Source organism: Peromyscus californicus, unplaced genomic scaffold (genome assembly GCF_007827085.1).
Source record: "Peromyscus californicus insignis strain IS unplaced genomic scaffold, ASM782708v3 Scaffold_13__1_contigs__length_99412109, whole genome shotgun sequence".
Classification (NCBI taxonomy): domain Eukaryota; kingdom Metazoa; phylum Chordata; class Mammalia; order Rodentia; family Cricetidae; genus Peromyscus; species Peromyscus californicus.
Window position 1 is genome coordinate 60,935,627 of NW_026294424.1, and position 17,597 is coordinate 60,953,223.

At 42.2% G+C, this 17,597-nt stretch overlaps 1 protein-coding gene across 7 annotated transcripts in view; it reads left to right on the forward strand.

The window, feature by feature from the left end:
• Limch1 (LIM and calponin homology domains 1) overlaps nucleotides 1-17,597 on the forward strand; it is a 321,480-nt gene that overhangs the window by 147,612 nt on the left and 156,271 nt on the right. For all 7 annotated transcript variants that reach the window (XM_052735049.1, XM_052735052.1, XM_052735045.1 and 4 more), the window contains exon 3: nucleotides 4,917-4,986. In XM_052735049.1, the coding sequence (XP_052591009.1) occupies nucleotides 4,917-4,986 (70 nt within the window). The remainder of the gene's footprint in view (nucleotides 1-4,916; nucleotides 4,987-17,597) is intronic.

A 17,597-nucleotide genomic window follows, 5' to 3' on the forward strand; every position in this document is an offset into this window, starting at 1 on the left:
GCTGGGATTAAAGCCATGTGCCACTGTGACTGGCCTTTACCCCATGATATTTTGACATTGTTCTTTGTTGTGCTTTGAAGCTGGTCTCCCTCCCTCCCTCCCTCCCTCCTTCCCTCCCTCCCTCCCTCTCCTCTCCTCCCCTCCCCTCCCCTCCCCTTCCCTAACTCTCTTTGGAAAGCATTCTTTTTTAATTAATTTATTTTTATTTTATGTGCACTGGAGTTTTGCCTGCATGTATGTCTGTGTGAGGGTGCCAGATCCTCTGGACCTGGCATTACAAATAGTCATGAACTGCCCTGTGGATGCTGAGAATTGAGCTCATGTCCTCTGGAAGAGCAGTTAGTGCTCTTAACCACTGAGCCATCTCTCCAGCTCAAAAGCTGATCTTTCTAAAGGAGCAAACTGTAGCATAAATAACCATCCCAAATGTCCTGGCCAAATTACCAGCTGTGTCTCTTGGGATGTCTTCACACGTGATTGGGACTTAGTTTTTTCCTTTATGGGCATGGTGGAATACACATGTAACCTCTATCTTGGGACAAGGCTTTTGAGTAATAATGTACCTCAAAAGGGACATAAATATAAAATATCACCATGCTCATCATTTAACAGCGTGTTGTTCATAAACTTATGTGGTGGTGGTGGGGCACTTGTGGCTTTAAGTAAAATTATAGATGAATTGCCGGGTGGTGGTGGCACACGCCTTTAATCCCAGCACTCGGGAGGCAGAGCCAGGCGGATCTCTGTGAGTTCGAGGCCAGCCTGGGCTACCAAGTGAGTTCCAGAAAAGGCGCAAAGCTCCACAGAGAAACCGTGTCTCGAAAAACCAAAAAAAAAAAAAAAAAAATTATAGATGAATATTCTTCCTCATAGCTACTGTTACATGTCTCATTGTTTTCCTAATACACAGAAACTTTTCCTCAGTTTAAGGCAAAATACAAGATCAAATCCAGGTGCTGGGCATCTCTACAATGTGAATTTGATGTTATCTTTTATTGTTGTATACTGTAAATTCTGTGCAGAACTGAAGACTGTTTACATGGAAAAACACAGCTGCACAGTCTTGGAAATATCCCACATGCACGAGAGAGCAATATGGCCTGCTATTTTTATTATTTTATTTTATTTGGATTTTAGTGAAAGGTTTTGAGAGATGTTGTAGTGTTCCGTCATTCTTTTCATTAAAGTGCAGCATTATAGTTTGCTTTATTTCTTTACCTTTTGGATGTCTTCATGGGCTAGTGAAATGCCTATCATCAGAATACTCCATGAAGGATTAAAGTAATGAGTTTATAAAAGATGAGTGAGTTAGAGCCATCATTACTACAAATACCAATGAGTCCCTTGGAAACAGAAGACAAAGGATGCCTTTTGAGAAGAATTTTTAGCCAGTGCATTACGGAGGAGAGGTGTTTTTTCTGCTTTCATTGCTTAGCAATATGGCTTAAAACCTAGTGGCAATGCTATTTCATTTGATTTTTTTTTTTAACATCCAAAATGATTTAAACAAATGGTATGTCTAAAATGCTCTCCGTCAGTCCGTTTACAATGGCTGAAAAACTTCCACAGAAACCTGGGGAAGTGTTTATGGAGTGTATGGGCTGGGCTCTGTGCTAGTTTCTCTCGTTTCCTCTCTTTAAAGCCACACTCGAACATGTGTTACAGCTGATAAAACAGGTTAACAAATGCGTCCGTAACACCACTAGAAAAGGACCCAGCTGGGTGTTGTATTCAGGCAGTCCTCAGAAGGAATTGCTCCCCCAGCCCCCACCCCAGCAGCTCTCCAGTATCCTCTGTGCTTATTAAGAAGGACATATCCTCCATATGCATTGATAAGACACGCTCTCCAGAGTAGATTGTCCAACCTCCAGGACACACAGTTACTCCTCTGTATGCGTAGGCTATTCATCATGGATTCAGCCAACCACAATAAAAGATATTTAGGGGAAAAAGTCATATCCCCATTGAACGTGTATGAACTCTCTTCTCTTGTCATTATTTCCTGAATAATACAGCATAAGAACTATTGCCTGGTATTTGTATTGTGTTAGTATAAGTAGAGATCATTTAAAGTATGTGAAAAATGCAGAAATGACATTTTATATACAGAACTAGAGAATCTAGAGATTTGGGTACTCAAAGGGGACCTGGAAATAATCCCCTATGGATACTGAAGGATGACTACTTTGTTAAGACAAGGCACAGGACAGTGTATGACATGATATGATATGGTATGGTGTAGGCTATGTATACCTGCCTTTTAAAAAAAATATGTGTACTTAAATTTTTTTTTCCATTGAAAATTTTTCACATTGCCTTCAGGGAATAGACTGAGGCCCCATGGGAGCATAGCAACAGCAAGTGTTCTACATTTTGCCATGTATCCTTTTAATCACCTTTGAATTGTGAATACTGTACACAGATATTTTATAATTCTATTTTAAATGACACTATGAAGAGCTACTAAAAAAAAGTAATGCATGTTAAGAATTCTGCCCATTTGATTGTACGGAGAGTAAGAGACATGGGACCACCCAACCTAAGTGGGATGTCTTCATCAAAGCCCTTCCTCCAAAAGGCTTAGGGGTCTGTGAAGAGGAGGAGGAGGAAAGACAGTAAGAGCTAGGATGATGAATGCCCCCAAGGAAACAGTGTCTTCCAGACACAGCAGGACCAGTGTACATATGAACTCACAGACACCATGGCAACATGCACAAGACCTGCATTGGTCCAAGTCAGAAAGGATCCCAGTACTAACAAGAGGAAGTGGCCATGGAGTCCCCCCACTGAGAAGCTAATTGCAATTGATACCTGCTGGCTAAGAGAAAATCAGTTTTCACCACTTATATCAACCACAGCCCAGGGAAGTTGTCACACCCAAGAGCAGTTGGCCAACACACACACACACACACACACACACACACACACACACACACACACACACACACCACACATACATACACACACCCTCCCTTTTGTGGACTTTTTGTTTTGTTTTATTGATCTTTTGCTTGCTTGTTTTGATTTTTGTTTGTTTCTGTAGGGGTTTTTGCTTTTTTTTTGAGAGAGAGAGAATGAGAGCATAATGTTAGGTGGGTAGGGAATTGGAAAGATTCTGGGAGGAGTTGGGAGAGCAGAAAAACAAGATCAAAATATATTGTATGAAAGATTAATTAAAACAATAAATTAATTTTTAAAATTCTGTCCTTTTTAAATTTTTTTTTTGCTTTGGAAACCTTGTATCTGTGTATTTTAAACCAAAAGATATGGGGTTCTAATACTATCTAAGAGAACATACTGACCTAGGTCATGTGGGTATTGGGCCCAATGAGGCTTCTGAGCATCTCTGGGGAAGTAACTCAGCAATACCAGACCTCAATTTTCTGTGCAATAAAGTGGGAAGTCACCTCCAACTCAAAATGCCAACAACCCCAGAATAGGTTGTATAGAAATACTTCTTCAAAAAGATGAAAGGCATGGCTGACCTAACTTGGTTCATAGAAAAGAGTAGCCACCTTGGCCTCAGTGAAATAAGTATCCCATGCCCACTCTGACCATTCCATGCTGGAGCAGTGAGTGGGATTTGTAATGAAGTATCTTGAGAGCTTGTGTTGAGCTTCGGTAAAAATCAGAGTGTCCTGTCCCGCTGCTTCAGGCTGTCTCCATCTATGTGGAGTGTTTGAAAGAGTCTCTGTTAGTGTGACCTGTAGAATCTCTCAAGTGTGGGGCCTGGAGTGTTTACTGTGATCTTGGATTGCAGGAAGAAGAGCGGAAGTCAGCAAACCTTTTCTGTAAAGGGCCACAGAGGGAACATCACACACTTTGTAGACCATATGTTCTCCCTCTGCCGCTGAACACGGTGGCTAGAGACAAGACGAGCTGTACACTGTTCATAACAAATGGCCTTGGTTGCAGCTGTGTGCCAGTAAAACTTCATTTGCAAAGCATGTGTTGACACCCCTGGCCCATGGGTTTGTAGCTTGTTGATCCTTGAGTTATAATCAACTTCTAATTTCTCTACGTAGTATTCTGAGGTAAATCATCTAGCTGCCTAATTCTTAAATAAGCACTTACATTCTACGGTCCTTTACTGCCCACGAGTCCTTAATGAGCATCCGACTTTGTAAATACTGCACTCTACCGTTTCCCTGATGCTAACCATGTTTTCATTTTACAGCTTGCTTACCATTCTTACTGCTCTTCACACTCGGTTTATATTTTCTACAGACCGCAGCTCAGTTGCTCTTGTGTTCTCTTGCTGGTAATTCCATTTTTACATGTGCTTAAGCTTGCCCTGAAAAATCTTTTGCTCAAGTAAATTTTTTGGTACCTAGGGAATCGTGGTCAACCTTGTTTCAGATCTTCAGGATGTGAGTGGTTAACCCCTTAGAAAATACACTCTTCCATGTTTAAATGAAGCTCAACCACATCTAACAAGCCACTCCCCTCAAAGCACAAATAGGGGCTGGAGACAGAATTTGTTTTGGCAAATTATTTGCAAAGATCTATGTTGGTCTCTGAACCTAGTCTGTCCCTGGAGAGGTCCTTGCCTTAGCCAGGAGAATTGGCAACATGCCTTACCTGCCCTGGGTTGCAGTACATGGCTCTGATTCTAGACAGTTCTCTCCTAGTTTCAGCCCACCTCGCATCTTTGTTCCCATGAAACACTTCTCAGTCTCTTTCCATTCTCCTCTCCTAACTTTCCAAACTCTGTGACTCCACCTGCTGTCCACAGACTTGGTGTTAGCAGAGCTCTTGACTTACAGAGGGAGGCTGGTAGATGATCAGGATTTATGGCATGCTTGAAATCCACAGCTTTTCCTAGTCAGCAGTTTAGCCATAGCCCTGGCTCCAGGTGATTTGTGTGATCCATCTTGCTTTATGTCTCACCTGACATTCTGCCTTTTTCACGACAGGTTGCTGAATGCTATAAAGCCAGGACTTGTTAAAAAGGTCAATAGATTGCCTACCCCCATTGCAGGATTGGTGAGTATTCACAATGGAGATTTATTTTCCAATATTCCTTTGCTCTAACCTGAGGGTCATACCAGTGCCATTGATCACAGTTCTTTCCTGCAATATGTATTCTACTTGAATGAGAATGCATCGACTCCACTCCACTCCACTCCGAGATCCCTTGAACATGAAAAATTCCAGCCATGTCCAAATGGCATCTTAATCATTGTTTGTATTTTTCCCAAGAGTGATAAAGTCCTCTAGTCTTAAAGAGGTAAATTTGTTTTGGGGCAAGAGGCTGATAATTCGGTTGACCCAGGAAGGGAATGTGATTTGAATTACATGTCCCCTCTGGAGTGCCTCATTACATTCCACTTAATGGAGGAGGGGGAAACCGAGAACTTGCAAGAGGAAATATCACCTTAAGTTGCCTTTTTCAGTGTTAAAACTCTATGTTGGTTTAAATGTTTCAGCACTGGCTAGTTACAAACCAGCTCTTCCCAAGACAACTCATTCCAAGGTTATCCAGTGTTTGTTACCTGGTGAACCATGCAAGAATGGCCCCAGCACTTCTGTGCCCACTCATGAGATCTGTAGAATTTCATGTTCACATCAGATCAGGCAGGATATAGCTTTCAGGTATTGATGTGTTTTATAACTCTTAGCCATTAATAGTAGCCATTTAACTGACACTACCTTTGTGTAGATAAAAGGAAAAATGGAGAACAGGAAGATGACCAAATCTTAATTCTTGAAGGAGCTACAACACACACACACACACACACACACACACACACACACACACACACACGCACACGCACACGCACACACGCATGCGCACACACACACACGCACACACGCATGCACACACACGCACACACACACACACACACACACACACACACACACACACGCACGCACACACACACGGATGTGTGGCCTGGTAAGATTCGCTGACTGTTTCCTTGATTATTACCTTCTCTGCCTGTGTTTTTGCAGGAAAACAATGAGAAAAATGTCAAGAATTTAGGCTGGCTCCTGCATAGGCCCTGCTGATTGTTTTAACGTTTCTTAGTTATATCATGGTGACTGGTTAAAATTAGATGTGACAAGAAGCTATTGTCCTTGAAGACTGTGGGGGTCCTGGTGGGAAGGCATGATATCAGTGAGTTAAACAAACTGGGTTCATTCGTTAAGAATTGCTGTTTCTGTGGATACACTTTCATTCCTAGATTGGTTGGTAGAGAGTTGGAGATTAATCATTAAAATTCCATCTAGTTTGTCAGAATCATGTAGCCAAGTGAGCTAACAAATAGGGAGAGGGTAGATAGATAAACTTAGGAAGAGTGGTTTTAAATAATTCTACCAAGCATATAATATATGAGTATTATTGATAGATCACATATGTTAGTATGTATCTACATCCATTATTTTAGAACTCTACTTATTAAAGCCATCTCTTCCAGATGTTGAAGCTATGGTCTTTATGACTGATGTGTATCTCCTTGGCTTTGAGCCTGGGGCAGCCTCTGACCTTGCTGACCCTAGAGCTCTGGGAATTAGTGTCCCAGGAATAAGATGAAGTACAAAGTGAAGGAGGCCCCAGGACACACTCATGAGCTGCATACAGCTCTGTACACAGTAGCTAAAGGAAAGGGAGGGGGGTGGAAACTTTAATTTCAGATGTGCTTGTGAGTAATTTTAGTAATAGTACATGTTTGAGTACATACATGTATTTTGATATTCTTTCTTGGGGAGTAGTCATGTGTGCAGAGTATGCTGTGTGGTGCATGCTTAGGAATATCTGTGTGTACACGCCCGTGTGTACAGGTAAGGAGGCCAGAGTAGGACTTTGGGTGTCTTGTTTTATTTCTCTTCGGGTTACTACTTCAAAACAGTGTGCCTCACTGAACCTAGAGCTTGCTGGGGTTTGCAAGCTTGTACACAAATGTTTGGCTTTTTATGTGAGTGCTGGAGATTCAAACTAGGGTGCCCAGACTTGCAGAACCAGCATGCTGACCCTTTGGCCCAGCTCCCCAGGCTTATTTTGCTATTATTATTTTTTTAATTTTATGTATCAGCCATGGATTCCCTGTCCTCCCCCCTCCCGCCCCCCCATTTTGCTATTATTTACCATAGATACTATTCTTTCCATATCAGACAGTTTGATATAAGCAAGGGGTCTTCAGCTGTTTTCCTGCTTGTATAGATGACTTCTTTCTCATTCTCTTTTTTCCCATGTTCTGGATCTTTTCTAGCTGACATTTCCCTGATTGTTTTCATTCTTTGTCACTTACATCTTTCTTACTAAATTGCTATCTTCTGACCATATTTAATATGTTAATATCAAGTATTAAGTAAACTACTTTGGTAGTTGAGCATTTAGAAAATGCTTTCCTCCTGGGCTGTAGTAGCACATACCTTTACTCCCAGCACTGGGGAGGCGGAGGCAGGCAGATCTCTGTGAGTTCGACGCCAGCCTGGTCTACAGAGCAAGTTCCAGGACAGCCAAGGCAACATTGAGAAACCCTGTCTCAAAAAGCAAAAAAAAAAAAAGGAAAGAAAGAAAAGAAAATGCTTCCTAAGCACACTTACTGCCCCAGTGGTTAAGGAATTGTCAGTGTTTCCACTCTTTTTGACAAAATCCTGCTCATTTATCAAGATCTAACATAAAACCACCTGTGTGAACACTGGAGCGTGTGTAGTCTCTTAATATCTTTCTTTACAGAATATGGAGAAAATAGATTACTGCATGAGAAAGATAAGTATCAACTTCGTTTAAATATACTCTGGAGAGTAAGATGATGTAACAACTTGAAATGAAAGGCCTGTAAGTGTTTAGTATTTATGCTAAGATAGTATGGCTTTAAATGCTAATTAGCTATGATCACGCATACCAATAATGGCCACCAGTTGGCATAGTTTTACATTAAAAATCACAATTCTACCAGGCAGTGGTGGTGCACACCTTTAAGCCTAGCACTTGGGAGGCAGAGGCAGATGGATCTCTGTGAGTTTGAGGCCAGCCTGGTCTACAGAGTGAGTTCCAGGACAGCCAGGGCCACAACAATAACAAAAAAAAACAAAAAAACAAAAAAAAACCAAACAAACCACAATTCTGAAGAGATAGTAAGACAAGTCCAAATGTAGGCACATGCCGCAAAGCAGCAGGCCTGTGCTCTGTAGCACTGTTAATGTCAATTAAATATACGATATTATGGTAGCATTGTAACCATTTGGGTAGGTTTGCAAATTTTTATCTTGGCACAAAGTTGGAGATTCAAAGAAAATTCTGTTTTATAGGAGGAGACTCCAAATAAGCAATATATTCTCGGTTGTTGCCCTTGTATTAGGTATAATTTTCAAATGATATTTCCTTCCTTCTCATATTTATTATTGTGGGTTGCTCACCAGAGATGATGAATCAGCTACAGTTGACAGCCAAGTGAAAGTTTTTATTCCAGCTAGCTGTGACTACAGTTAGGTATTTAGGGCCCAACAGTAGGCCCAAGTGTTTAGGCTAAGGGGTTTTCAAAGGCAAAAACCAAATCCTGGTAGTTCACTTGGCAGATGCAGGGGGAGGTTTTATGCAAGCTAGCAGTTTAACAGAAACTAAGATAAGCAGTTAGCTGTAGGGAGTTCTGCACAAGCAGGTAGTTTAACAGAAGATAAGTTATTTAGGGTATCTTGTCCTCAGGTTCCTAGGGTAGAGTTGGGTGGTTTTCCATGGAATTCTCCATCAGGGAGATCAAATTTTAGTTAAACCTGAAATGGCTGCAGTCAGAATACAAGATGGAGGAAACTCTTCACTGTCTTTCCCTGTCATGTTCATGACACTAAGGAAAAGGCAGAGAATACCTCAAATGTGTCTGAAGACTTCCAGGTTGGTGTTTACATTGCCAGGGAGTTGGCAGACCACCAGCCAACTATTGATCAAGAAGCCTCAGGTCTCCTGAGAAGTATGTTGAGGGTTTTCTGTACCAAGAGACAGGGTGGGGACTGTATATTTATATGTGTGTGTGTGTGTGTGTGTGTGTGTGTGTGCTTGTATACATTATGTACATATGTCTCTGTGTGTGTCTCCTAACGGCTTAGTGTTGAGAAGTCAATCCAGTAAGATGGCCCAATCACTCAACCTGAAGATAAATAGCAAAGGGTGTTTTCACATACCAATCCAGAATTACAAACACATGCAGATGCACAGAGGCATGAATAGGTGTATTTTACCTCCTGAGCTGTGGTTACAGAGAATTCAGGGGCGAAGGTGTTAAAACAAAGTAGCTGAGAAACATTTCCTGGCAAGAACGCACACAGACCCTGGATCCAGGTCTGGGTTCCTTCTGTAACGCTGACATCTGAAGCTGCGTGGTGACTGCCTACAGATGCTTGCATTCTTCTTTAGGTGTTAGAGAAACCGTTTGCTGCTGCCAGAGAGAAAGACCTCAGATTCAGGGCTTGGCCTACCAAAGATTTTTTTTTAAGTATCCCTTTAGTCTGCCAGCTCATCAGCATTGCATAATTGAGTCACGTCCTGAAGTTCCAGTCAGCGGTCGTTAGAAGATGTTGAAGGCCATTGCACACCAAGTCCTTGCAGTCCATGGGAGTTTGCAGCTGGATCTTTTGGCTACTGGGATTTATTTTTTAACGGCCATTTACATATGCATATGAGAAGTGCAACTAGAAAGAGATGATACTGGGGGATGCTGCCTCAGGTCCTGAACCTTCTTAGAACTATCTTGCTCATTTGGTTTTGTATCCGGGACCATGAGGATGAAACTGATCTTAGGGGGGAAAAAAACCTCACAGATGGAAAGACATTGTAGTTACATCTGTTTTATAGATGCAGACATGAGGGCATGTATTGGGGGAGTTATTCACTCCAGATTAGTCAAACAGTAAAAGCTAAGGAGTGTGCTGAATCCTAGCCACTCTTCCGTTACCTATCCCACTGTTCCCAGTTGAAGACCGGAGATTCATGACAGATTATTTTGAATTCTTTAAGCAAGGGGGAAGGTGAAGTCTGCCCTCCCTAGACTCAGAAATATTTTTTTTGCATAAAGGATGCATTTTTCTCTAACTAAGACATTATTTCAAATATGGGTAGAGCTGAGCTTCCTGGAATGGATGAAATGTAAGTTTCTGGAAACTCTGCAGACTTCTGGGAGCTTTCAGAAGGCATCTGTGGCGTGGTTGATGTCTTACTGTTTGAGGGAGATCAGAGCAGGGAGATTGATGAAAGGGCTGTAGAGATTTCCAGACTGTAAGAAGATTAAACACATTGTTTTAGACAAGAGGTAGGTTTGTGAAGCTGTGGAAAACCGGCATGAAAGCCTTACACAAACTTCATATTTTCAGGAAAAGGACAAGATAATAAACTTGGGCCCCAGGTGTTGGGGTGTCCACCAGCCAATGAGAGGTCTCCCTGAGAACCTACCCTGAGGTGAGCTCCCATGTACCAGCCCACTCTCATGAGCACCTTGTCTTTGAGGTAGATAGTCTACCACTTCTCCCAGAATTTCTAGCACTTTCCTCCTCCTCCTCCAACAGTTTATCTTATGGGCCAGTTCAGAGAAAGCTCAACAAAAATTCTGTTCTTTACTTCTGTCTCTATTCCAATTAAAGTCATTATTTTTGGCCACAAAGGAGGCAGAGTAGGCAATGAGAAAGACCAGGGTGTAGCCATCACAGGGCATACACTCACATATTAAATGTCTATTCTGTGCCAGATACAGCACCACATTGGTTCTTACTCCTCACATTCACACTGAGATGTCATCCTGGCTGGACCCTGGTTGGATCTCAGGCCCTACAGTTCACTCAGTCTTATTCACTCTCCTCTCCAGTAATAAGAGAAAGGGTAGGAATTTAAAGCTGGATTCACCCAGCTTCGGGTACTGTGATTTTCCACCCTGTCACACTGTCTCCTCCAGACCTCATCACGTAGACCTGAGTGCAATACTTCCAAACATTTGTTTGGAAGCCTTGACCTCCAAGCAGAGCTCACGTGGTTTTAGAAGACCACCACCCTTCTCGTTTCCGATGTGTTCACTTAATGAAGGCTGGGGATTGTGGACCCTACAGGAAGTATTTCTGTCAGCCCAATTAAATCAAGCTCCACCTGGCCACATCCCAGGAATCACAGTCAGTGATGTGTAGTCTGGCAACCCATAATAATAAGAATGAAAGCATTTAAAAAATCTTTGCTAGGGGCTGGAGAGGTAGCTGGTGGTTAAAAGCAATTGCTGTTCTTCTGGAGAATCCCGGTTTGGCTCCATGTGGTGGCTTACAACTGGTTATGAATCAGGTCCAGAAGATGTGGCCTCCACAGACTCCAGGCTTGCACATATACATACATATAGGCAGGCAAATACTCATACACAAAAATTATGTTTTTATTATCAGTAAGTTTTGCAAAAGACTTTTTGAAAAATCATGATTCCACTTAGAGCATACAACCAAACTTCCTAAAATGACATCTTCCTTTTCCTTCTGTTTGCAGGTGTGTTCACACGAGTGCATGTACACACACACACACACAAACACACACACACACACACACACACGAGTCTGTCTCTTTGTTCTTTGTGAAGGAAGCATGTTTCACTGAGGGAAGTGATTAGATCTTGTGGGGTATCTCAACCAGAAGTGACTTCAGGGCACATCTCCTTTTATCCTCATCCCTGGCACAGTGTGAGAAGCCTTGCTCATATTCCCACATGGTACACAGGAGATCTGTTCTATGTACTGCTGTTGGAGTTGGTGCCAAGGCCAGTCTGCAGTCAGGATGGTTGTTAGCATTTGGTTTATACATAAAAGAGTACAGACTATAGGGGGGAAAAAAACAACAACAAAAAGTGAGGGTATTGCATTTTTACATTCGGCCCTGTGTTAAGTTGAATGATGGAGCATGAATTGGGGAGAGGAATAGTTTATTTGATGTCTATCAGATCATTGCTGGCTGCGTGCTGGTTACAGCGGTCTCCACTATTGGCTTGTAAATGTGCAGACCATTCTGGGGCCTCATCTTTTCCTATACTTTTATAAAGCTCTCAAATGTATATGGAGTGGAATCCAAGCACATGAGAATAGAGGCATTTGGGGTTCTTCTTGGGCTACATTAGAGTCCAAGTTTATCTCTCACATCCGTGATTCTTCAGGAACCAGACCCCATTTAAGCTATGACCCAACCCAGAAGATATGGCTACATAATGAATATGCAGACACCCATGTCAAATGATGACTGCTTTCCTCACAGTGAGGGAGATGGGTTAAAGGAGCGTTCTGATGACCAGTGAAGCAGAGGGGCTGTCGGGATCTGCCTGTCACCGGGAATGAAAGAGTTGTGCATACACTCGCCAACTGTTTTAGTTTTTTTTTTTTTTTTTAACTTTACCATAGTGTAAAAGTGATGCCCATTCAGTAGAATCCATACGTTGATCTTTTCCTGGAATGGTGGTGTGCAGTGTGGCATTCTGAATCTTGACAGTGGAAGGAGCCATAGGTTCCAGTCAACCATACATACACAAGAGCAAACAACATACACTACTGTGGTTGTGTGTACAGCTCGTGGCTGCTCACTAATATGCTTAGATAAGACTGGCACATTAGTCTCCTTGTCCAGTTTTTGGGCAGACGTTTTGAAAAGTTTTGTTCCTTATATGTATCCTGTCCTTCCGACCTCTCTTTGGATTTTCTTATTTGGAGAGTTTGTTAGTTATCCATTGCTGTATAACAAATTGCCTACCCAACTTTGTAGCTAAAACACACAACCTTGGTTTTCCCATAGTTCCCATGGGGTCGGAGTCTGAGCAAGGCTTAGAGTAGTTGCTTAAAAAGAGGAGTGGAGAGATGGGGAGAGGGAAGGAGGGAGAGAGAGACAGAGAAAGGGGGAGGGAGAGAAGAAGAAGGGAGAGAAAGAGAGAGAGCACCAACACTTCAGGTGGAAGTCACAGTCCTTTATACCTTAATCTCTGAAGTGGCATTTCATCACGCCTGCCATACTCATTCAGTTAAAAGCGAGTCATGGGGTGCAGCCACACTCCAGCGAAGGAGCTTCAAACCGGAAGTGATCCCTGGGAGCCGTCAGACCTTCATGTCACAGGGGATGAAATCGTTGTACATATATTCTCCAACTGGTTTGGTTCACAGTTGTTTGACTTGAATATGATGTGAAATGATGCCCATTTGGTAGAGTCTTTGATCTTTCCCTGGAATGGTGGTGTGCAGTATGACATTCTAAATCCCTGACAGTGGCAGGAGCCACAGTTTCCAGTCAGCCACACGTACATAAGAGTAAACAACGTATACTACTGTGCGCTGTGTCCCTGGGTGTGATGTTTGGTGGGGTAGATGTGTTTATTGCATTTTCTTTTCTTTTAAAACATTTTTATTAAGAGATTTTTTTTTTTTTTGGAGCTGAGGATCGAACCCAGGGCCTTGTGCTTGCCAGGCAAGCACTCTACCACTGAGCTAAATCCCCAACCCTTGCATTTTCAATATGTTTGTCAGGACTTACCTCATTGGAAACTGAGGAGCATCTCTACTGACCTGTAAATCTCTCATTCTTCTGAAGTCATTTCCCTAGGGTCACAGGACTTTAAAGATTACAGTTTCCTGAGACGGTCTCTCTTGTATGACATCAAACTTGTTTCCTCTTTTTTTTTTTTTTTTTTTTTTTTTTTGTGCATTGCACCAAAAAGAGATGGTTTGTTTTCTCTTGTGGATTCTCCCAAGTAAGAATCCACTTCTGACATAGACATAACCTTTAACGCTTAAGGGACCTCTTTCTAGAAGGCAAATAAACAAGTCTAACATTGGGTCAACTGTAGAGTGCTAAGGAAGTCTAATAGGCAACGATGAACAAGGAAGGTATGCTGACTTGAGGTCAAAACCTGCTTTGGACAGGTGAGGTGCCACCAGGGTCCCATGAACACAAATGGCCTTGGGGTTGGGGAAAGGATGTTCTTTTTAGGAATGTAGATGGTCAAGCCAGAAGAGCTTAGATGCTGTCTGTGAGTGGCCAGGATTTCTATACTGTATGTGGAGCTAAGCATCTCTGAGAGAAGTCAGTGTTTTAGAAAGTGAACCAGAAAGAGTACATTGAGGCCAGAAATGCCATCAACATGGAGTTGGTTCCTTTTTCATCTCTTGGAACCCATTGAAAGCAAAAGACTTCTGTGTTGCGGATAACTCTGCAGCTGTGTGTGACTAGCTGGCTTTCTATCACTATAACAAAATACCCGAGATAAACCTACGGGGAAAAAGTTTTTTTGTGGTTCATTTTTACAGATTGAAGTCCATGGTCAGCTGACTCTGTTACTTTGGGCTTGCCAGGAGGCAGTGGGTTATGGAAGTAGGAGTGTGTAGCAAAAGAGACTCCTGTCCTCATGGCAGTCAGGAACCAAACAGGCAGAGAAAAGACTGGAGAAATCATACCCTTCAATACCACAGCTCTGGTGACCTGTCTCCTCCCACTAGGCTTGCGGCTCATTAGCCTATTTAGCCATGACTTCATCAGTGTCTAAGTTCTCATACTCATGATCCAGTCGCCTCTCAGGGTCCCACCTCTCAACATTGCTGTGCTGGGGGCCAAGCTCTTAACACATGAGCTTTGGGAAGACATCTCAGATTTAAACACTAACAGTGTGGGCAGGCTGTGATGGAAAGAAACAAGGAATTAAATCAGTTGAGTAGGAGACAAGAAATCCAAATGAGAGATGACACACGTCTAAGCCTAGATGAAGGCCAGGAGGAATGGACATGAGAAGATAGAATTTGTCTCCAGATGCAATAAGCCATCATTTTATAAGACATACAGTTTTTAATAGCCTAGCTAATAAAAACCACCTGCCAATTCAATTATGACACAATGCTAAGGCACCAGCAATGGAAAGATGCGACTTTATTTCAGATGTTAAAAATATGTACGTGTTGGACTTGGTAAAACACAATAAATAACGCTAGGAAGATGACATCCATGTTTTGGACCTGAGCAACTTGGAGGATGCTAATGCCATTAATAGGGATCGTGGGAGCAGGGGAATGAGAAATGGGTTCCAAGAGCAAAGATCAATTCTGTTTTGAATGTACTGACTTGGCTGTCTCTAAGAGACGGTCATGAGCAGCTGTTTGGCAGAGTAAAGAACATACTGGGTTGAAACTCAAGGAAAATGACAAAATTTGGACTCAGTTAATGAGTGAAAAATTTTGGCATTAAATCTTTATGTTTAAGTATGGACAAGAACAAATAATTTCTTGTCCTAGAATCGAAAACTTTGAATTTCCCCCCACCCCCAGTTGTAGTCTTGGTGTGTTTGGTCAGTACTGAAAGGACTCAAGGAAGAGGAGAGAGACAAAAGGGACTTGAAGCCACAGGGGGAGTCATTAATTGTTGGAGTTAGATTTGAAATCACGACGGATGGAAACTTGGAAAGTCCTTTGTCTAACGGACTGACAGCTTGTTAGGTAATCCCCACCGGGCTCACGCTCTGAGCCTTTCTCCTACCCCTTGACCTTGACTGTTAGTGCCAGGGGAGCCTGTCGGTTTGCTCTGCTACTGTAACAAGTGCCACACACTGGGCAGCTTGAGCAACAGAAATGTGTTTTCTCAAAATTCTGGAGGAACATGAAAGTCTAAGATCCAGGCGCCACGAGCCCTGGTTTCTTCTGAGCCTTTTTCTTTACTGTAGAGGTGGCCATCTTTTTTGCACTGATCCATGCTTGTCTCTGTCTGCATTTCCACTTTTTATGAGGACACCATCACAGCTTGACTTAGGTTTCACCGAGATGATCTCCTGTAACTTAATGACCTCTTTAAAGTAAAATACAGTCAGATTCTGAGTTATAGGGGTTAGGGTACAAGTCAACCCATTGCAGTGAATAAGCCAGCCAGCCACCTAAATTCTTACTCACACGTGCCGTGAATGACTAGAGTCGCTTGCTGGAGTCTAATTACCTCTTCATACACTATAAATTATTTTCCAAACTTCTTTCCACCATCATTTTGTGTCTCTGCAAAGGTGGGAGTTAAATATAGGAATTCGGTAAGCTTTTTATCCTTTCCTTAGTTTTTTTTTCTTCTTCCTGTCTCTGGGGGAAGAGAAAACAAACCTTTCTTTGAAGAAAGGGCCCCGTTGTTTTCCCTTATCTTTCACTGGGCCGAGTTCGGCAGCCTGTGACATTACATCACTTCCTTGCTTTCCCCCTTTGGGAATAAAACCTTTAATTAGGACCTGTGAGGAAAAATGTATAAGAGCAGGAACACATGTTCTGGTCTGAGGCTTACCTGTTTTTCATAGTCACAGCTTACATAAAGAAATTTCCACGGAACTATTTCTTGCCGTGGACTCCCAACTTGAGCTCATGGGGGTTCTACAGTTTGACAAGAAAAAAAAAAAAAAAAAAAAAACAATGTCCCTACCCGCTTGAAGGCATCAGACGAAGAGTAGGCCATACTTGGCTGAAATAACATTGCTCTTCCAGTACGTCTTCCTCTGAGACTGTTTTCGTAGGGAAGTTTGTCTTGGCAAGCCTTTCAAAAGAATTGCTAGACACCTCTCTGGTAATTAACTGGCTTCCCGCTAGACGCTTAAGGGTTCCACACTCATCTGAAAATGGATGCAAGCCTTAGTTTCTCTCTTATCTTCTCAACCATGTAAACTACAGGGTAACCAAGTAAAGGCCTCATTATTTAACTTGTCTTTTTTCAAAGTTCAATTCTTCTTACCATAAAGCTGCTGTTCGACTTAAATATAAAGCTTTTAAAAATATGATGACTAATAGGCATGGTGGCACAGACCTATAGTCTCAGTTACACAAGGAAGGAGTGGACGATCACTTGAAGCCAGGAGTTCAAGACCAGCCTGGAAAACAGTGAGACAGCCACCTCCCACCCCCACATAAAATGAAAAACCAACCCCGAAAACGTAAAATAAAAGCAGTGTGGATGATACAAGTGTTGTAAAAATAGTACTTAACCTTTATGGTCCTCCTCACATGGCTAAGCATGAGGGAAAAAATAGCTAAGTCAAGTGGAAAACATTCTAGAAAGCACCCAGCCAGAGCGTTTTCACAGTTGCCAAGGTCATTACAAAAAAACAACAGGCAGGTTTCAGAAACAAGGTAAGTCCTGGGAAGTTATGGGGACGCGCTGACAATGTATTGTGCTGTCCTAGACGGTATCAAAGAGCTGGAAAAGAACATTGGGGGAAAAATATGAAGGCCATAGGAGCGAAACACAGTTTGGTTCACAGTACTCTGCGTGCATCTGTTCAGCAATTGTTACGGATGATCCCAAGCATTGAGATCCAGGGTCTTGGTTGTACTGACATTCTTTTATTTTTGCGAATTTTCTGTAAATTTAAAAACTCTCCTCGAGTAAATATTTTACTTAAAAAAGTAGAGTAAATGACAGGAACGATAAAGGAGGGCGTAATGGGAGGAAACAGTGGAAGGGCCAGGAAGCACAGAAGTTATTAATAAATGTTAAAAGCCAGCCTACTAGATGATCTATTGGTGTCAATAAATAGCAGGATGCCAGGGACTCTGCTGGCCTATCAATCTAATAAAGTTTTATAAGTGATGGATTGGTTGTAAACACTGTGTTTTATAGCACCTGAAAATTCCAAACAGTAAATCCATAC